Genomic DNA, 22,326 nt, shown 5'->3' with positions numbered 1-22,326 from the left:
TCACCTCTCTGTCCGCAGGTTTCTATCTGTCCGCCCGTCCTCAGCACAAGACAGCTCGAGGAAATAAAAGCTGTGCAAATAGATATGTTCGACTGGGATTCGAACCTGCACCTTTGAGGTGTCAGTGTGGGTATGCAACGCCACGCGTTGGGTCGTTTGCGCAGACGCGAGAAGACAGCGCTGCTGCCACGTTGATCTAGCTAAGCGTTAACGCTTATGCACGGGCACTTCCTCATGTAAGTGTTGCCATTCAATTAGTGCGACTGTACAACAACACCGCTGCTAAAAACGGACTAATTTCGCACAGCGAAGTACAAAGGGGATAGCAGGGATTTTTACAAAAGAGAACTTATATGAGAGATAAACTTTTCTTATGACTGCTCACTATCTTCACGAGATAACTGAACGTATTCCTTGACAGCACTGTGCATTTATATCCGTTTAAAATGCGCATGTGTTTTCTTGTGATGCGTACTCCGTAGCGTTCGAGCACCCGTTCTTCAACGCCCTCGTATGTCCTCTTGTAGTACGCAATCACACGTCGTTCTGCACTGGGGGACAGTGCCCGCGTTCTTTCTTTCGCGTGAGCGATTTTTTGTGGGTCTGGTTGGCTTGTCGGGTGCACAAAATGGCTCTAAGTGTGCTTGTGTCAACGCTAGCGTGCTGGTTCCTTGAATCCGCCTGAACGATCTCACCTCGAACGCGTGACACCATTGGGAGGTAAGTGAAATTAAAAAAAAAAAGAATGGCGCACGATTTAGCACGATTAGGCCACCTACGAATTAAGTCTGCTAGAACTTTGGTTTTCAATTCGATTTAGGTTCCAGGCTCGGTTTTCAATGTCAAGCAGGTGCCTCAGAAAAGGGTGGGCGAAATCGGACTTAGGTTCCGCCTTAAGGATATGACGCGATAGCGTTAATGGGCTGATGCCCATGTATGTGGAAATGGTCATTCTCTACTTTTCATTCATAGATCGCTAGCAGTCCTTATACCAGTGCCAGCGAAGTGGCGCAGCTGTTAAGCGATGCGCCAGAGCCGTGCAATGGCAGGTGCTGCCACCGGTGAGGTTAGCGCGACCCATGTTTCTCTTCCCGAGCAAACTCAAGGTTTCGTACAGACAAGCGTCGGCGACATTTGAAATTGGGGGTTTCAGTCCTGGCGTACCAAAAAGGTGCTTGCGCCGCGACGCCGATAACAGGCGATAATTCATAGCGGACATATCGTACAGCCTACGTCATCGCTGAATGCTTACAAGCGACGTAACGTCCAAAAGAAGTGCAAATATTGTAAATGCTCGCCAAAGTTGACCAATATAAAGATTCTGGGCAGAAGTCGAACGGTACCTACTGGTAGCGTTTATCAGAATAAAAGGCTGATATATGTATCAGCGATATTTCACTGCGCTTGAAGCGAAAATATAATTTCTCTGGAGACGTACCTAACATTATGGAAATTTTGATATGATGAATCACTGCATGACTGCATATATGTACGTGCGTTCTTTCTGAATAAACAGTTGTGAGTTCACGCCTGTATTGTTCCCTTCATGTGCTGCGTTAAATTTAATTCCATCTTGGCAAAGAAACAAGTGCATAAAGATTTTTTTGCTGACAATGTTCATTGTGTTGTTGCTTGCGTGTGGATGAGATCAAAACAATGAACAGTAGGCATGCATTCCTGCAGTGGGGTAATATAGGCGTAGCACGGATTAGCCAGCAATTTTTTAATCGACCAGGGTCGGCTGCATTAATTATGATTAAGCTGGAGGATAAATGTCACATAACCTCGTACTCCCGTACAGCTTTTCTTCAGAGTTCTCTGCTTTCTGCTGCTGCCCACCCACACCTCGCCGTATTTCACTATTTCGAATGGAACGACAGCCGAAGAAGCGTGTTGGCGTAGTGCTCATGTCACAACGAGGCAAGGCTTTTCGTGGACAGAGATACGAGTCGGTAACCAGGGGCAGATTCATGTGTTACTCTTGGAAATGCTGGTCGCATTTCAACAGCGTATTTCTTGGACTTTTTTTCGTCCACATAATGGGGTCCAGCCGAGATAAGGGGGGGGGGGCTCCCTTTCCTCCCATAAATACGCCCCTGTCGGTAACCCCGAAGATGTGCCATATATACCGCCCACAATCTATACACGAATAAGTCGATAAAGGTGTAAAAACAAAGTAAGCTGTCCTCTAGCGAGCTCACATTTAGGGGCAGGGTATTTTGCCCAAGTTCCGTAGGAGATTTCAGTCACTAAATATACGGAATGCTTACTCTTAGCAACGGTAGTATATTCCTACTGCAAAGCATGGTAACTTGATGCAGTTGGCAAAGGCAGTAGGCATACAAGCGCAGCGGCGGACTGGTCGAATTGCGTTCCTTACAGTTAATTGTCTCGTGCAGTCGCTAGGATCGATGAGAACTAGCTTAACCTTCTTATCCATGGGTCAATTCAGGAATTTGTCGCACAAGCCCTCGAGTATGTAAACACGAGGCCAAACACGGTGGCCGTGAAAACATTGGCACGGAACTATAAGGTTTCCATGGTGGTAGCTAGGCTGGTCATCGCTGCTTGTGCGGAATGGCGAAGAACGTGCTTGGGAGAGAAATTCATCCCAGTCATATATGGTTCATTCGAACGGAACCTACTTGTCCAGAAAATCACCACCGATGTTCAGGGAAGCGATGACCAGCTGTTCCTCAGCTTTGGCCTCGCCGTCTACTGACGCAGCCTGTTTTCCAGCAGACGCCGCCGAAGCTAAAAATCCGGCATCTCCCAGCGTGCGATCTTCACACAAGGCTTCTACGACCTTGTCCTTCATAAACAGCGCTGTCCGCTCACACTCTGGCATGACTACCTCTTTCATGGACCTCCCGTTTCCAGCCAGTGCGTCCCTGATTTCTGATGCGACTTCGCGCCTGTGTTCAGCTAATGCCGTCTCGGCCAAGGTCTTGAGCCCAAAAACCTTGTTTTCTAGAGCGTCCGTCACTGCACTGGCGATAGTAGTGGACTGAGATGCTACTGTGTTTTAAGTCTCAGGGCGCAGACACTGTTCGAATGAATCCAGCTTCATCCGCAGGGCACCATTCCCTTCCTGTATCTTTCCTAACGCTTCTTTTATTTGCATGAATACGTTGCCAAATTTATCGTCTTGTTCGCGTGCGCGGGACGATAAACAGTCGCGCTCCAGATGTTCCGCAATGTCCTGGTGCAGGACCATCTGGATACACAAGGGGAGATCATGGCGTGGTACTGGTAGGTGTTGGCGAAGTGTTCCAACATGGCGGACGCCACGCACTCGGCATCGCAGCCGTGCTCAGAGTTCCAGCGGCGTACCTTTCGGCCGAGAACGTTGCCCCTGCTGATGGTTGTCCACGCCATGTCTTCCTCCTGGAAAGGCTCTTTGTCCAGTGGGCAGTGGCTGCGCTTAGCAGCGGCGCCGTCGTAGCAGGGCTGGCATACGGAGTGACGCCAACTCTGCCGCCAAAGCAGTGACGAGACCGCACACTCTGCTCGAAGGGAAAGGGTTCAAGAAGAACGTGGGCCGCCGATCGAGGCCGGTGCCGAAACCGAACACTACCGGCATGCATGCGGGCGCTATGGCCTGAGGCATGCAGTCAAGTGTCCTCAGAGGGAACATCCGGGAACATTGACATGCGCGCACGCACGACTCCCGGGAGAACACCACTCGACCAGCCACGGACCACCGAGGTAACGTGCGCCAGTCTGTGGATCGGCCCTGTCGTGCTCCTCAGGTCGTCTACTCTCCCAGTGCCCGGGGAACAAATTGTGTTTCTTTTCTCTGTGTTAGTGCGCTTTAAATGCAGATTCTGTTGAATTGTAATCTCTCTCGATTGTTAATTTGCATGAGTTGCACTGTATTTGTAAATCACTTTGTATGTGCTCGTACGAATGATTGCGAAATCCTCTGTATCGTCTCTCTGCTGTATAAGCTTTGTTTGGTTTTGTGAACCTTTGGCTCCGACCCATTCTCTGGCTTGCGACCGGCGAAGGCTGGGCACCAAACGACCAACCCCCTCGGCTCTTGGTAGCTGGTCTCCGGCTGAACTTGGCACATTGAGTCAATGGCATCTCTATGGGCACCGAGACCGCTACCCCCACACGCTCTAAGGGTGTCTCGGTGCGCACACAAAGGTGCGCGAAGTACTGACACCCAGCAGCACAACTAATCGGCCCAATATTGAGAATATACTGGCAAATTTTTATCACCAGAGTGAAATCAGTCATTCGCAAAATTGGCCCATTTGCCTGCGCTGCTTGGGAAGGGACTAGCTCACGAAGTCTAATCGGCTGACCGAGTTTGCGCGGAGCTTGACGTTGAGTGTCAACCTAGGCGCATGAAGAAATAAAATATAAGTATTGCTGCGACTGGGCGATGAACCCTCGGAGGCCCGAACAGATCAGATTCGCTCGCCACTACAAAAGGAGCACTGTGCTATCTCCGAAGCCGATCACGCCTCGTGTCAAAAAACCACACTCACTCATGCTGTCCATTGCACGTCATCGTCTATATCAACTTCCATCTGCGGCGTGAACAGATCAGATCAGCCTAACCTCTTTCAGAGCTTAACCTTAGCCCAATATCACAGCAAAGCAAAACACAACCAGCCAAGCAAAACCTTGAGCCAACCTAGCCAAACACATGCTTTCGCACCTCTACTCGGCTTAACTACGTTTCCAAACCCTATCACTTTTTTAGCATGTGTTGTAGTTGAAAAGACTGGATCCGGACAACGCTGGCCAATGCAAGCGCCAGTGACTGCAAGACAAGGAAACCTCATGTAACGGCGAACTTTATCGACATTTTTTTATTAGAACTTAATAGATTTCAAGGCACAAGAACAGCAAACAACAATGTAGGCTCCCGCACTCTTCGGACAGCACATGAAAGAACAAAACCAAGGAAATCCTTCGCCTTGCGAGCCTGCAAGAAAACAAAAGGTGCAATTAGTGGCGGCTTGGCTGACTTACGCTAACCTGGAAATTGTTCCGTCGAATTTGAATCAAAGCCAGCCCGAGCCTCTAACAACGAAAACCACCGATTAGTAGTTGCTCATACCAGGCTTGCGGAGCTACAACTGAAAGATACTGATCATACATCTCTTCCAAGAAAATAAATCCGTTATTTCATAGTCTTCGATTTTTTGCGATTGTTTCCGATCACAAAGAAAGATTTTTGATCTCTATGTTCATCACACTGGTATCTATAGAGAATGCTGAAAAACAGTGACAAATGGCATATACAGCGATCTCACAGAACGAACTCCGAGATCCATGCATCCGCTCGAAAAGGCCAATGTCGCCTATATAGGCAAATAGAAAACAACTCACCGCTATGAATTGAAGTCTCACCACTATCCACTATTCATGCAGTGAACACTGATAGCCCCTTTGTATGACATACTGCGCATCACCATTTAATATCTTGTAGCATTACTTGTCCATGTACCTCAGCGCAAATTGACTGCCCATTTATGCTTAGATTATATTAATTGTTTTTTTTTATTCTTTTACTGCTATAAAGATATTTTCCGCGCTTCTCGCCTTACGATATTTTCGCCACAATACTCTTCCCCATGTAGAGTATGCTCTAAACAGAAAGGAGTAAAAAGGGAGTAAGAAAGGGAAGTAAGCTGTCCTATCCGCTAGGAGGCAGCTTACTCTCTTTCTTACTCCCATATAGGCGTTTGTTTGTGTTTAGAGTGTAGCATGCGAGCTAAAATCTCTTGTTTAAATTAAAGGGCTTCTCGCTCTATCTATCGCAAAGGGACACCCGCGGGGCTTGACAACTAGCTGACGGCTATGCAGTTGAACGTCGCGAAGGCTGCGGATTTTAAAGTTAGATCGCATTTTTGTGCAGCTATGAAATGCTCTCAAGGTGCAGAAAGCCGGTTAAATTCAGTACAGGTTCTTCTCTGCCTGCAATACATACAGCATATATGAGTATAGCAAGTCGGGGCGCAGGCAGCGAGAAAAAGAGAAAATATCGCCGGACAGTGGTCAATAACATTTTATTAGGATGACAAAAAAAGCATATTAGGCGCATATATATTTAACGGAAAATTTTGGTTGTGCGCTCATAGAAGATGCACAGCTGAACTAAGCGCAATTAAACACGTGAAAGGCACACAACACAAGGCAAGCGCTTTGTGTTCATGTTCCTATTCAGTTGCGCATCTGTGATGTGTAGCTTACAATGAACCAAACTGAAACACTTTAAGTTCCGATCATAGAATTTGGATCAAAATTTTCTCGTTTTAAATTTCGTCTGGTGGTAAACTTCTAGTTTAGGTAACACAAAACGAATTTATAACCGATTAATTTTTTCCTCGTGGAGGAATTCGATGCAGCGGCCCTAATGTGGGCGGAGCAGCACTTAACAGTTAAGTCGTCTCTCACTACAACAAAACGCATTAAAAAATGTTGCTATACGGCATTCGTAAAGCGGTGATCTTTATCGTCCATCCCATGCATACCACTTCACCTGCGCCTTGAACACACGACAGTGCAACGCCAAGAGGGCCGGGAGAAGATGTCCACTGTGTGTCACGTATATCTTGTCCTCTACGTCTTGCGCACATGTCCAACATTCTTCGACAAAAAAAATTGAAATTTGGGAAAGTGTAAGATTCTGGTATTGAAATATTCAAGGCCCATTCTTCCGATATCTGGAAAAATCTTCCTTTTATACTGTTTCCATTGCTCGCATCGAGCAGTTATGACTGTAATAGAAAACCAATGAAGAACACTTTGGACTGTAGCAAAAACGTTAATAGCAAAAAAAAATGCAAGCCTGCAGGCGGTAGGTTGGGGATATATTGATTGTTGTAGTAGAATTTTACAATATATGAGGAACACTGCGCTCATAATACCCTCCCTATACCCTATATAACACCCTCCCTGCAAATGCCTTTAAACGTTTTCCCGTTCCAGATTGCTTTTCTCCAGAACTGTTGGGTATGACGTCAGTGGTGCGCCTCCAGGCTCACCGTAACCGGAATGCAGGGGCAGCGGAGAACCTCCTCCATTACACGAAGTACATGGAGGCCTGCAGTTCCTGCAGCACCTTGACGGCCTCCACGTATTGGGCAGTGGTCAACACTGTGTCACCGCCGCCCTCAGACGACTGGCTGACCGCGCCGGACGTCTCCAGCTTGCTGGCGATGTGGTGTTTTGCACGGAAGGCGGCCAGGTGCGCGTAGTACACAGGGGCCGGGATGCTCACGCTCCTTGCACATATGTGTGGCACAGGTAGAAGCTGAGCTTCTGCAGGTCGTCCGCGCTGAACTTGGAGTCATCCCACACGACATAGTAGTGGGCCGGCCGGCTGGTGCCCTGCGGGTGCGCCGAGGAGTACACTCATTCACATGCGAGAATTCCAAGGGCCGTGTCATGTTGTGTCGCATCGTGTCGAGGTATGTGGTGGTGCGGTGTGGTCCTGCTTGTGGTGCGATGTGGTGTGGCGTGGTGTTTGCGGTTTAAATGCGCCATTACGTGGGAAGGACAGTGTTTAAACGCAATATACAAAAACCGGCAGTGCCCATGAGCAACCCATGCACTTGCCCTGCTCCTAATGCCGCATGCACAACATGTTTCTGGCTTTATCTGGCCTTAGATGCCCTCGTGCCAATAAATACAGTGAATAACTATTATTTCCTGGCTGGCTGTCATCAGCGCATTGGTCGGTCATCGTCATCTATGTCGGTGTCCCGACTTCGGGACAGCATAAACACCGAGGCATACAATCCGACACGACCATTTAAACAAAAATCAATTTTTGACCGTTTTTTGAGACTTAAAAGCCGCTTCCATCTTTTACGTACGAGCTAAACATCAAGCGCTTCTCTTTTCACCCAACCTTCTGCAATCATGTCTCAGTAGACGCCACCTCGAGAATAAAAACCAATGACCATATCCACATGACAGCATCACTGAGCACTGGCCATAGAGGCCCCCCATGCGCAACTTCCGATACCGCTTCCCCAAAGGTGAACGATGACGTCACAGTCACACACAGCGCTCCTGATGGACTCAATGTAAAGCGGAAACCTTCCGTCACAGTTTCGCGCGTAGGTGATCTCGAAAACCATGCTTCCGTTTCCTCAAGATGTGGAAGGCCTACACCGCAGGCGCTCCTGGAATTTGTAGCGCATTAACGACGCGACACGACTTTGGCGATGCCGGCGCCCGGACTATTTCCTCCGCAAATTCATAAACGAAAACACCGCAGACCATTTCTTCCCGCTGACAATCGCAACAAGAGCGGAGAAGAGGACGCCTACCTGGATGCCGAAGTGGCTGCAGAGGAAGAAGTCGAAGTCCAGCGGGTGCGTGACCACCGAGTCTACGGTCGTGCCTGGTGGGACGTTTCGACACTTGCCCACGCCGTCGCGGTCGTTGGCGGGCATGAACCTCGTGTGATGCCGCTTCTGGACCACGATGAAAGTAATTGCTGGCTCGTAGGTCTCGTTGGGAGACAGTTCCTTGCACGCCAGCCGGATGGCGCTCACCTGCGAGATTTTAGAGCGGAAACAAAAACTGTCGGTCAAGGCTGAAAGGCCATTCGAATCATCACGATATCTACCTAGTTCAAAATGTAAACCAAACAATTTGGATGTTCACGAACTATGCTGTCGTATCTTATACAATTGTCGTTTCACAAAGAGTGTACGGCGAAGATCACCGTTTTTTTAAGCAATGCTATTATCGGTTGTACTCTGGTTAAACGAGCCGTTTCAGCTACCGTTCAGTTCAACGGAAGTGCAGCTTTTCCAACTGACGCTTAAATGAATAACAGTCGGCTGCAGTTACTCGGCATACTCCTCTAAATTGAGTTCACGCGGTCCACATTCCGGATCACGTGATCGGTTTGCACATAACTCTGCGCATTGACCACCTAGTTGACTTCACTCAACAAAAATTTCTGTGCAAGCTTGGCGTTTCAGTATACCTGTAGTGAACAACCACACAGAGCCAAAAAAAATTCAGTACAGGAACGTCCGGCTTCACCGCTCAGCCGTTGTTTTACTGGTGCCACTTCGCGGCCTTTTTTTTTTCTGGCTACACTAATCCGAATATAGTCGGATACACTCAAGAATGAAGCCGATTTTCTCCGTAAAAGGACCCCCTTCCAGCCAATGGCTTCGGCTTATCATCACGAGCCCTCAAGGCTGACAATGCGGTGTGCGCCGTGGCAGTGACAATAGTCTTCCCTGTGAGGGGGGAGACTAACCCCTTTCATCTAGCATTCGCCACGTGGTTACCCAAGCAGGCTCATGAGAATTGGTCTATGCCATTGGCTGCAAGAGAGTCCATTCAGGGTTCTTGAGTTGCTGGGTTCTTGAGTTGTATCCGACTATAATGGAAGTTGTAGTTGTACTTATATTAGCCAAGATAGCAAGATGTGGCAGCCGGAAATGCCGCCGACTCGGCCGATGCAGCGGGTCAGTAGACTGGTCCAACTGCGTATCTCCACTGCGCTGAGATCTCAACAGCAGGTGGCGCTGCCTTTTATTACCCGTGCCACACGCGCACTTTCTAGATGTTTGTAGCCTTAAGTTTGCCTATGCCATTTTTTTCGGAGCTGGCGCTACACGTCCAGATTTAACGACATTATTATTTATTGGCAGATTTATTGACATTACTGATTCGCAACTAAACAGAGGAGATTACAATCCAATAAATGACGAAATTCAAATGTTTTCTGATAATATTCTGACACCCTCTTTTCAATATAAGTCAGTAGAATATAACCGCGGGTTCAATTTAGAGGCAAGCTCGCCGAAATAGTAGCCAAACATGTCCCGCTTATCACGCTATCAAATCATAAACCTAAGACTTGCTTTACAAGAAAGCATCAATGCATGAGAAATAAGAAAAAAAAACGGTTGTACAAAAATACAAAGCACGAATGTTCGCCCTGCGCGCCGGGTAAATATAAAACCTACCTAAACCTCTGTTGTTCTGGCCTTTGTGACGAAAAATTTTTTTTTTCAAAAAGCCCTTCTTGCGCTACTTAGGAACAATAAAAGCAAGTCCTTCAAAACAATACGTCCGAACAGTGTCAGTAATGATATATCAATACATGATATTGACAGCACCCCCTACTTCAATGCTGAATGTCCTAAAGCATTTAACTCGTTTTTCGCATATATTTTCACCCAAGAAGATAATTCTTACGTCTCGTATGTACCTGATTTTGGTTACCCGTACATGGCGCCGGTTGACATTACACTTGATGGCTTAGTACACCTGATAAATAACCTAGTACCCTCTTTTTCTGGTGTTGATTAAATCAATTCAAAATACTAAAGACATGCCATTTCTGTCTCCAAAATCATCTTCCTTCATATCTTTAAGCAGTCAATATCTACAGGTGAGGTTTCCACCGGTTGAAAAATAGGAAAGGTTGTACCGGTTTTCAAAAGTGGCAACAAACACTCGCACGAAAACTGCCCACTTCCACCTTTTTGGACTTTGCCAAAGAATTTTATCGGGTAGAACATTGCCGACAAATATCTAAGCTTTGTGCGCTTAAATTACATTCTTTAACTCTGTCATGGGTCCGTAGTTTTCTTTCTAATTGCCAGCAGTACACCGTTGTTAACAAGTATTAATTTCCTGTTTGCGATGTTACATCGGGCGCGGCGCTAGAAGCCTCCTCTGTCCATTAGTATTAATAATTTACATTAATAACCTGCCAGCAACAATCTCATCTTAGATACACATATTTGCTGACGTCTGCATTATTCATTGACCAATAAAATTTACTAATGGCCACCTTGAACTTCAAAGTCACCTCGATTGCATAAACGACTGGTGTAAAACGTGTCTAATGACTAAACATTTCTAAGTGTAATATAATTACTTTTAGCCGAAAATGCGCAACTTCGAATTTTCCATACCGCAATAATAACGATACATTGGCTCGGAATACGCAGTATAAGCATCTAGGCGTCCATATTTCACCAAACTTTACTCGGGCTGAACACACATCCACCACTTTCGCTAATGCTTCCCGGTCACTAGTTTTCTTTCGCCGTAACCTGCTATGCACTACCCCTGACATGCGTAAACAAGCCTATATTACTTTTGTAGCACCGCAGCTAGAGTACACTTCATCCATCTGGTCACCTTATCAGAAATATCTAATAGAAAAGTTGGAAGCTGTCCAGAATCGGGCTTGTCGTCTCATTTTGGCAAAATTACAGTTATCAGTCCAGTGCAACCCAACTGAAGATCAAACTTTCGCTCCATGCATCCTTTGCAAATTCGTCGCGAGACTGCCCTTTTATCTATCTTTCACAAATACGTCCATGCCACTGATTCACCGCCAGCACATCTACAACGTCCCTCCTACTTATAACTGCAGCTATGCCGAATTTATGGCAACACACATGATTTCAACTTCTCGTCACTCCCGCGTGCCATTCGTCTCTGGAACGATCTTCCGGACTGCACCGCCCTGCAGGCTAATCAAGACCCCTTTCGCGAACATCTACCCAAACATTTCGTTGATAACGGTTAGCACGTCATTTAAATACTCAGGATTCGTACAACTTCGTTTTCAGCAGCTTGAGACTATTGCCTCTTCGGTTTCGTGATGCGCAGCTTTGTTCATTTATGCCTGATATGTTTTATTTGGCTTTTGTATAAATCTTCGTGCATTTCTCCTGATTTTGTTTCATGAAGCAAAGTGGTTTTTTTACTTTTATCCCTGTTAATGAATTGCGATATCTTATCTGAACTCACCTGTTTTTTGTGTGTTTTGCTGTACATTTAATATGATGTTTGGATTTCTGGCCTATTTCTCACTAACTTCTGTATCGCCCCCTTACACAATGCCTCTCCAGAGGCCTATAAGGTATCTGTATATAAATAAATAAATAATTTAACTAGTCACGGTGACGATACCGCCTTCAAGGCAGTAAAAAAAGCCCTGAATATAAACAGTGTTAATGAGAAAGTATAACAGCAATGCCCTTCAAATATAATATAAAAATTATTTTGTAGAAAACGCCACTGTTCTTGCTTGACAAGTGTGTAAAAGTAGAACTCGTGTGTCAGCTCACAGGATAACAGTACATATGAATTCCTATTAAAAATAGTGTTGTTTATGAATAAACGATTATACTCTGGGTAGTGACTTCACACAAAAAAGTTGCATGTCTTTCCGCATGCGGAATGGCGAAAAGAGTATACAGATCTCGAGCGAATGAGGTGTGGCGAACTCAGAAGGTCGCAAACGCCACTTAGTCTGTCTAATGTCATTAAATACAAGTGTGTGGCACCGCGCCAATTGCGTTAAAAATTGATTTACTAAGTAATTAATGACCTAAAACTTGACCGTGTGGCACGGGTATAACACCTCGAACTGTCGTTCAGCTCAACGGACGGTCAACTGCACAGCAGTTATAATCGCCCGTGTGTAAGAAGGATGAGAGGCGGAGCGGATACGTACAAAACCGCGCCAGAGGCCTCAGTCTTGGATGTTTACCACCTTTTGCAGAGAAACGATCAAGCTGAGGTCAACTAACGCCGACAAGACGTCTCCAGAAATGAATATCCTGGATGTCCTGAAATTATATCCCTGTGGAGATCAATTCGGTGTCGTTACGTATATGCACAGCTAGTCGGCTTCTCCAAAGACAAAGGTTATCCAATGACACTAGTGACATTGAATGCGGGAAAAACTGTCTTAACAAGATGAGCGTTTAGTGGGCACAGTATAGTAGTAGGCGCAGTTACTTACCTCATAGTTACGGACTTCCAAGAACTGCCCCTCGCTCACTCCGTCCCTGTAGAAGACGATCCGCTCGGGCTTGTGCCTGGTGGCGCGGTGGAAAGCCAGTAGCAATTCTTTGATCATGTCCTTCAGGTCTCTAATGATTTCCACACGCGCCTTAGCCTCGGAGTCTTCAATCTGTACCCGAATGGTGGCGTGAAACTTGGACGGTACAGTGTCTAGGCTTCCGACGCACGCGGCGATGGATGGCCTCACCTTGTCTCCAGGCGATGGGTGCGACACGTCTGCTCCAATGACGATCACGGGCGTATGAAACAGCTTCGGCTTCTCCTGCATCAGGAGACTATTGTTGATACCGCCCATCTTGGCGTTGATCTTCTGGCACAAGTTTTGGATGAGCGCTGCGTTGCACTTTTGGACCACGTTGTTGTCCAAGATGCATTGTGTGCGCAGAGAGATCTCAGTCTCTGCCACCTGCTTGATCTCAGCGTAGTTCGTGGCTTTTGTTATCACTGCCACAACCATCTCCAACTGCGGGTACTGCTTGCGCTGCTCCGTGAGAACGGTCCGCATGGGCTGGCGGTTTGTGTCGAACGTGATGACCGCAAGCGGCTGCGCAATGCGCATGCCCAGTTCTTGGCCGATGCGGATCAGCATCCTGATGAAGTTTTCCAGGGAATCCTTGTGCGCGGAGCGGCTCACGTTGAGAACAATCCACTTTGTCATGGACATCGCCTTGTAGAAGCGCTGCCCTCGGAGATCCCACGTACCGTCGCGCGGCTTGCACATGGTGTTGTTCTCAAATACCAGAGATGGCGGGTCGAGCACTCTGCCCACAACCTGAGTGGGCTCAGTGTTGATCTTGACGCCGAACTCTCGCAGGTACTTGTCCGAGCTGCTGACCATGTCGCGCACGGACTGACGAATCTTCTGGAAGCGCTTGGCTGGCGGCTTGGCCGTGTGCTTGATCATCTCGGCGGTCTGACTCTCGTCGAGCTTCTTCCGACAGTGCTGGCCTTCGGCCAGCTCGCACACCTCCAGAGGAATGTAGACCGGATGCGTCGGGCTGCCACTCTGCACGCAAGGGAAGTTCGGGTACGACAAGCGCCTGTAGCGGCTCTGGAAGTAGTCGGCGACGGAGATCTGACTACCTTCTGATTCAAAATAGATTTCCTTCGCAGGTTCCCTCGTGATCTTGACCACTTTGTACTTGCGCGGGTACGGAAGGTGCGTCACTTTGACACGGAGTCCCTTGAGCTCCCTATTCAGGCGCACGTACTGGTTGTCGCGCAATGACCGGAAGTCTGCGGGCGTCAACACACGACGGCTGTCGCTTAAGAACCTGCACATGAAGTCGACCAGTGGAAGCGACTCGTAGAATGTGGTTGCTGACATGTCGACGTTAAGCATGGGCTTCCATTGGGCGGGTCGAACACTCGTGTAGTAGCCAAACCACACCTCCCGGCCTCCTCCGAGGTCATTGTGCTCGTTGGGTCCCGGCGGTCTGAAAAACGAGCGTCCAACTGGTGCAAGGTTTATCGAGGGGCTGTGCCTCAAGACGATGTCTATGGCCTGGAGGACTTCCTGGGGCACAGTTTGTACGCGCTTTTGGAAGACGCCATGCAGGGCGTCCAGATTCACTGTGGCCGCGTACTGGATCTTGATTATAAACTTCTCGGATCTTTGGTCTTCCTCGAGGTCGACTGTGAATGTCCGCTCGCGGAAGTTGAGCTGGCGGCGTGTGTACAGGTTCTTGCGGCCATCGAAAGCAGGGATGCAGTTGGCCAGGTCTTGCCGGTACTTCTTTACTAGGAGCTCGATGGCAATCCTGTTGATCTTTGTACTGAGGCATCGGTACTTTTTCTGCTCAGGAACCTTGGTCTCCTTGGCAGTTTCCGAGGAGATGTCGACGTCGTAGTGGTAGACGCTGCCAGTCGGTATCTCGATGCTGAAGTGGTTGGCAAGAAGTTGTATGGTCCGGCCCAGCTGGCCGTGGGCAGGCCGCCGTGGGAAGTGAGAGGGTAGGGTTCTCTCGAGCTCCTGCGCCGTGTTTGGAGGTAATTAGAGCAGAGCATGAACAATTAAGTATGGACGCACTGTTTCGTGTGTTGAGCGTCACATAAGTTTGGCCGAATGGTCTTCGATTTACACTACAGCGCAGGACCGGTTCCGGTGGGTCTTAATGGAAAAAGCCTCCTGCACCCCGTGCATTATAGCGAGCCCTTTAAAGGACAGCGCTTGAACAAGAATATCCTCCAGTGACAATGTTTAAAATGTTTTGTGCAAGCGACGTTATGTGCAGTCAAAATTTAAATTTCAGCGTCTTCGAGCCTTTCTATATCTTTTCATCACTCTTTTCATGCTCACAGGTCGGCGCTGTTCAGCCAGCCCTACCCACTCGGCCCCACCGCCGGCTGCCTATGCGTTCGGGATTTCCCACCCCCCCCCCCCTGTAGAATGGGGTCAGGGGGGCTTCCTGAACCGCCGAAGCGACGCTTATTACTGGCAGCGGCCATAGCAGCTGCCTTACTTCTTAATCTAACCGACTGACACATCTGAACAAAAATACGCAGGAGCGCGAGGCGGAGAAATGCGCGGGCGTGAAAAAGTCACTGGAAAGAGCTCGCCAACCTTCGCTCGGGATTGTGGGTTCTGAATATTTGGTTCTGTACCCGGTTAGTCAAAAGTTTCGGGGCCAGAGGGCTTGCTTGTTTCATCGGTATATCATGGCATTTAAGACGCGAATAAAGCTATCAAGGTTCCCAGAGCACAGAACGATACCTCTTCCGCTTTCTACGGATATTCTGAGTCTGGTGGTGTCATGTCTGCCTGATAATACAGCTCAAAAGCAGACCCTTTGGCCTGAGAACTTTTAACCGACCCTGTACTTTCCTCGGATTATATTTCAGAGCCTTGTGCTATTTTGAGCGGATATGACAGGGACGATCGGGACGATTGCAAAATCAAGGAACCGCACTGCGTAGTCGCAGTGTTCATCAAAAGCGAGACAGTAATTACTTGTTCTTTTTCTGCCTTAAATTATTTATACAGTGAACCAAGGCCATGATGGTGCCACAGCTGTAGAAGCATTTCTTGCAAGGTTTCTGAACCACTCAAAGGGAAAATGTGGGCTATTTTGAATATGTTTAGACGTGGTATTGTGTTCCCATTCGCATCACATTTCTTAAGAGTTCCTTCTCTGTGCCTCAAAACCCGTTTTTCAGAATCCTGAGTAGAAGCTCTTTAAAACAGGAAAAACAAAGAACGCCGAAACCAAAACTCGGTTTCTCCCCAAGTATGACGCCGAGATCGAGGCTTGTCGTCATGCATACTGTCACAGAACCTCTCGGTGCGTTGACTGACTAAACTGGAGACTGTAAGCGACAGACCACTGTTTGTGTGAAATGGCCAAAAACAAAGGTCTTATTTTTTTTCTTCTTGACCAATCTCCGAGCAAATATCGACGGGCATGCAGCTGGTGACGTCACATGTCCAAGGTGGCCCACAGAAATGGTCCCGATTGGGGTGAAAAAAATTGGAAAAATTTAATTATTCATGATGAAACAAACCGGCGCCCGGCACCGAAGCTCGGCACAAGGAACTACATTGGAAATTTCGGCATTCGTGGAGGTCGGAAAGACGCACCAGCCGCTCATTAACAGTGAAAGATGAGCAACATACGGGAATCTTTCTATGAATTGACAATGTGCAGACACGTAATTTATGAGAATCAACAGCTACAGCCCAAGGAAACATCAATTTGTCAGAGTGGAAGTTTGGGCTCGACAGTGCAACATTTCGCTTGGAGAAAAAGCGCATTTAACGCGTGAATAAAAAAGACACTGCACTCACTGCGGTGGCTCAGTGCTTAGTGCGCTCGGCTGCTGACCCGGTGTTCCCAGGTTTGAACCCGACCGCGGCGGCTGCGTTTTGATTGAGGCGAAAGGCGCCCGTGTGCTGTTCGATGTCAGTGCACGTTAAAGATCCCCAGGAGGTCGAAATTATTCCTCAGCCCTCCACTACGGCACTACTTCGTTTCTTCTTTCACTCCCCCCACCCTTGTCCCTTCCCTTACGGGGGCGGTTGGGGGCACTGCACCATTTCCTTCCGCCCCCCCCTCCCGCCAGAAAAGTTAATGTCGATTAGCCCAATAATAATAATAATAGGAATAATAATAATAATTGCTTTTTGGGATAAGGAAATGATGCACCATCTGTCTCATATATCCCTGCACACCTGAAACGCGCCATAAAAGAAGGGATAGAGGGAGTGAAAGAAGAAAGGAAGAAAGAGGTTCCGTAGTGGAGGGCACCGGAATAATTTCGACCACCTGAGGATCTTTAACCTGCACTGACATCGCACAGCACATGAGCGCCTTAGTGTTTTGTTTCCATAAAAACGCAGCTGCCGCGGTCGGGTTCGAACCCGGGAACTCCAGATCAGTAGCAGAGCGCCCTAACCACTGAGCCACCGCGGCGGGTTGGATTAGCCCAGCTAATCCAGGATATACAAAGGGGAAGCGAGATTGAGCTCTCCACTGTCCCGCAGAGCCGGTTGTGCGCCTTTCCTGGTTGTGCGCTTTTCCTTCCGTGAAAATGAATGGTCATTGCAAAATTGTGAACTCCAATGAACTCTACCAAGTCCTTCCACTAACTTGTTTTCTTTGGTTTTTGAGGAAAGGAAATCGCACAGTTACCATCTCACATATCTCAGTGGACACCCGAACCACCCCAAGAAGGAAGTGATAAAGGAGGGAGGGAAAGAGGAAAGAGAAAACAAAATTGAAAGTTGGATTTTGAGGAAAGGCAGGTGGAACACCTGTGGCTCAGTGCTACTAGTGGGGCATGCACAGTAGTGGGTAGAGAGCGAAAGAGAGAAATGCCATGTGTCATTACTGCTCCACGTCCTCTCCAGGAATCATGCAAAATTGCTCAACCTGTGGCCAGTAAAGCTTTCACTTTAAAAACAATATTTCATACGCTGGCAACAAAACACTCGGCCGCCGGCGTATAAGTAGTTAACTCCAAGGCTAAACCTGACGACGCACCAATTGCTTGAGCCACCCTTTATCCAGGTGAGACTAAGGCCCTGAACCTCACAGAAGAAACTGTGAAAATTGAAAATTGATTTTTGGGGAAAGGAAATGGCGCTGTATCTTTCTCACATATTGGCAGACACATGAAACACCCTATAAGGGAAGGGAAAACGGAGGGAGTGAAAAAGGAAAGGATGAAAGAGGAAAGGAAGAAAGAGGTGCTGTAGTGGAGGGCTCCGGAATAATTTCAATCACCTGGGGATCTTTATTGTACACTGACATCGCAAAGCACAGGGGTGCCTTAGCGCTTCGCCTCCATCGAAATGTATTGCAGCTGCCCGGTCTGATTCGAACCACTCATTTAAGTACGGTCTTTACGTCAAAAACTTCGGTTTTAAATTTCAGCCACTCGCCTTGTCCTCCTCATTGTTGACCAAGGAACCCGTAGCGGTTCCGAAACGTTGTTCTCGATCTAGGCATTGTCAGCAGCTAAATCTTACGTTTCACTTCCAGAGCGCCCTATACGTCATGCACTACCACGATGCTTGCTACCCACAGCACTTTTCAGCAGTAAAAACTAAGCCCTGTAGTCGGCTGGAACTCCAGAAAGAAGCGACGGATGCACTTCAAAGGACGCCTTGCAGCCTACGGCGTCGGCCGATTCTCCGGGCGCCGCTGTCAATCTGATCAAGCGGTGGTTCATATCCTTTCATATGCCACTCCCTGAGATGTCACACAGGTCCAAGAGGATTGAGTAACCATGACGTCATGGGAACCAGTCGACGCCATTGGCTGGAGGGCCTCTATCGAGAGGCACATGCCGCTTCTTTCTTCAGTTGTATTATACCGGAGTTCGGTTCTCGTACCGTCCACTTAAGTCGATGTTTTGGAGAGGTGAGGTTTCCTCTTGCCTTGAAGCTAACAGCTGAACCTCTTTGTAACGAAGCGGTTTAATACGAAACAACTTATATAACGAAGAAATTATGATTGCACGTGGAAGCTCGGCCATCAGGGGCTATAACAAAGCTACAGCTATAACGAAGTAACCGCCGGAAACCTTCAACTTCGTTGTAAAGAGGTTCAAATGTATTTGGACCGCTGGCATAACGAGATGCACAGCATGGTTTATAACGAAATAATGAATATAACGAAGGAATTACGATTCCCCTCGGGAGCTCCTTCAACAGTGCATATAACGAAGCAACAGCCGTGAACGAACTTTCAGCTTCCTTATAACGAGGTTAAACGAACTACATGGCATGGCTCAAGATGAAGCCCTTTTCGGAAAACAGTACGCACCTTGATCCTGACATCGTCGCCTGAAGTGGCCTGGTCGCCAGCTGCGGGGGTCTGCTGTGTCACCGCGACGGGCGGCGTGCTTGGTGGCGACGGTGGTAGGGCAGCTGCTGCCGGCTGAGTGCCACTCACGGCGGCTGCTGCGGATGCAGGCCGGGGGCTGATGGAAGCTACCTTGGCGGAACCCGCGGCGGCGGCGGCCCCGTAGCTGGGACGGGAGGCGCTGGGCTGAGCGGTGGGGTGAGCGCTGGGATCCGCGGCCGTGGTCGGGCCGCCGCTGACGGCGCGCGGCTGCGGGCTGGCCGCGGCGCCCTGCTGGAGTGCTTGCGCGAACGAAACCCACGAGGGACCGGCGGGCGACGGAGCAGGAGGTGTGGCTTGGTTGCCACCGCTGGCCGAAGGCACTGCTGCGAGCCGAAAATGCCAATTTAACGCCGGCTCTATATATCGGCTGCGCTTGCGATCATATCGATCGTTACGACACGCATATATACACTGCCGAAAGCAGAAGACTGGACAGGCGTCGCCGGAGCTCCGTTGGTAGAGCACCGGACGCGAAATTCAGAGGTCGTGGGTTTCGGATCCCACCGGCGGCATGTGGTTGTTTTTCTTCTGCTTTTTAATGAATTATCTTTAAAAAGTTTCGCTTTTTATGAGGGTTTAAGGTCGCAAAGAGACTATTTAAAAAGTCATTGCCATATTAAGCCCCCACTGATGAACACCACAAAATATTTTTTTTTAAATTTCCCTATGCTCCTTGGTTCGGTCACTGTTGGCTTGCGTCATGTATTTCTTAACGAGCCCCTTTCGTCCCCTTCCCTTGTCTGCTCAACGGGAAAAAACATCTGGTATACAGTACTTAGTCGATGGTTTGATGGAATGCCGTCTGGTTAGGTCAGCAGAATGAATCTTCGGTTTACTGACCATGTGAAAGTGGTCAGCTGACTGCAGTTAACATAGTTGACATGGTCAGTGACCGAAAACTCAGTATACTGTGGTCGAGAGAACAGGTCGGAACAGCCGTCCCAACTCAGACAGCTGTGTAAGCCGATAATGGCATGCTCCGTGACTAAACGCGACTAAACATGCAGCTCCCCCAAACAGCGTCGTATAGCCCTTGCACTGAAGAACTTAGTGCGAGGCAATAGCTGTCGCGCAGGGTCTTAATTTTCACACAAAAGTGATCAGCCCTCCCCCCACCGCAACGAAGAAGCGGCAAACGACAAACCCCGCCGCGCGTTCAATATACTTGAGACACACGCGCACGCTTTTCGTCTAGCTGTATACGTGAGAATAAAAACAATTTTCTAAAACAACAAAAAAAACAACTTGGCTAACCCTGGAATTCAGCGAAAAGGAAGGACGCTTGCAAAGTGCCTCAGGCTCGTCCATGGCAGCGCCTGCATTCACGGCCGTTCTATATTATATACACACACGACATGGCTTAGACGTAGTATCAACCAATGTCAAAGAGCAGAGGTGAACTAAAGGTCATGGGTAAAGGGTCAAGAGCGACGCCATAACTGTACCACGTACGGTCATACACGGCTAACGTGGTTGGGCTGACGGTCGCCCAAGGTTATTCTCCGGCCTATGCGATGAATGCTTTACCAAACGTGGTGAAACTTTTCGCTTCGTATTCAACTGCAGTGACTTCTTCAGTTTCATTCCGTTTAGGGCGCAGCTCGCCCGTCCCTGCGTTCCGCATCGTAGTCGCTGTAACATGCTACCTGACAGATGACGTGTTACGGAGTGTGACAGGTGACGTGTTGGCACGAAGTAGCAGAGCGAAGCGCCACCTGACACGGCGAGAGGAATGGACAGCCGGAAGGCGGCTGCTACGGGACGATGCCGGAGGGGGGCTAGCAACGTAACACGACACCTGCCAAGCGGTAGCTGGCGGCTTGCGGAGACCTGGGCTGAACTTTCGAATTACCGTCCGTCGAATCAGCCTTCAATTTTTTTCATTTATATATCGGGCGTAAAGAATGCACGTTCCTTGCCGCGGATAACGCTTGCTGTCACGGAGAATGTCAGCACATGCTCGCTGTGGGAAACGCGCTTCCCCAATTCCCTTCCTTTCTTCAAAATCGACGGAGTCCGCAACATCGTGAACGACAATGCCAATGATCACAATGAACGCGACGGTGGCGGCTAAGTGACGTCATAGCTCTCACATGGTTTCTCCTCAGTTCAAGGTCAAACTCGTCAAGCTGTTAAGCCGCCTTGACTTCACCCGGCAGCCCCCCCCCCCCCCAAAAAAAACAACAAAAAAAACACGCAGTCGCGAGAAATAGCGACCACAATCCGGGGAGAGGTATTTTTTGAAAATTGGCTTTTGAGGAAAGAAAATAACGCAGTAACCGTCTTGCATATCTCGGTGGACACCTGTACCACGCCGGAAGGGAAGGGATAGAAGGAGCGAGTGAAAAAAGAAAGGAAGAAAGAGGTGCCGTAGTGGGGTCTCCGAAAAAGTTTTGACCACCAGGAGATATTTAACCTGCACTGACATCGCACAACACTCGAGCGCCTCTGCATTTCGCCTCCATCGAAACGCGGCCGCCGTGGTCGGGTTCGAACCCGGGTACTCCGGAACAGTAGCCGAGCACCCTAATCACTGAGCCACTGTGACGGGTAATGCGGATAGCCCAAGCCAAAAATGCGACGGTAACAGAGTAATGAACAGAAACACGATACCCGAAAGACGCGGGTTCGGTGGCCGCGGCGGTCGAATTTCGATGGAGGCGAAATTCATGAGGCCCGTGTTCTGTGCGATGTCAGCGCACGTTAAAGAACCCCCAGGTGGTCGAAATTTGCGGGGCCCTTCACCACAGCGTCCCTCATAGCCTAAGTCTCTTTGGGACGTTAAACCCAAATAAACCTTAAAGGAATCGTAAATGCGCTGAGGGGACTGGGGTGCGGAGCTGCAGAGAGGTTGCTGTGCACCAAGAAGAACGGGCTAAAACGAGACAGCAGCGGTCGGAAACGTGCCGTGGATCAAGGCACTGACCAAGCTGAAGAGCGTTCCACAGCACCCGTCCCGTGTCAGGTCAGCAGCATGGACGGAACACACAGGCGCACGGGCGACGCGTGCAGCAGCGCGTGCTCGAGGAGCGTCGAGACGAACAGTGCGCGTGCGCAAGGCGAACGTTCGGCAAGGCATTCACGGCAGGAACGCGCCGCCGGTCACAAATGCGCGGCTCGGCTGGAACCCCTTTTATGGGTCCTCTCA

At 48.7% G+C, this 22,326-nt stretch overlaps 1 protein-coding gene across 1 annotated transcript in view; it reads right to left on the bottom strand.

The window, feature by feature from the left end:
• LOC144121077 (uncharacterized) overlaps positions 1-20,535 on the bottom strand; it is a 65,470-nt gene extending 44,935 nt beyond the window's left edge. Inside the window, exons 1-6 of the mRNA XM_077654022.1 lie at positions 20,529-20,535; positions 19,098-19,501; positions 12,770-14,803; positions 8,301-8,528; positions 7,244-7,353; positions 3,228-3,418 (exon numbers count right to left, since the gene is read on the bottom strand). Of these exons, the coding sequence (XP_077510148.1) occupies positions 3,228-3,418; positions 7,244-7,353; positions 8,301-8,528; positions 12,770-14,803; positions 19,098-19,501; positions 20,529-20,535 (2,974 nt within the window). The remainder of the gene's footprint in view (positions 1-3,227; positions 3,419-7,243; positions 7,354-8,300; positions 8,529-12,769; positions 14,804-19,097; positions 19,502-20,528) is intronic.
• Between the last annotated feature and the right edge of the window lie 1,791 nt (positions 20,536-22,326).

Source organism: Amblyomma americanum, chromosome 1 (assembly GCF_052857255.1).
Source record: "Amblyomma americanum isolate KBUSLIRL-KWMA chromosome 1, ASM5285725v1, whole genome shotgun sequence".
NCBI classification, from domain to species: domain Eukaryota; kingdom Metazoa; phylum Arthropoda; class Arachnida; order Ixodida; family Ixodidae; genus Amblyomma; species Amblyomma americanum.
Note: the sequence above shows the minus strand (reverse complement) of the source record. Positions and strands in the feature narration are given on the sequence as shown.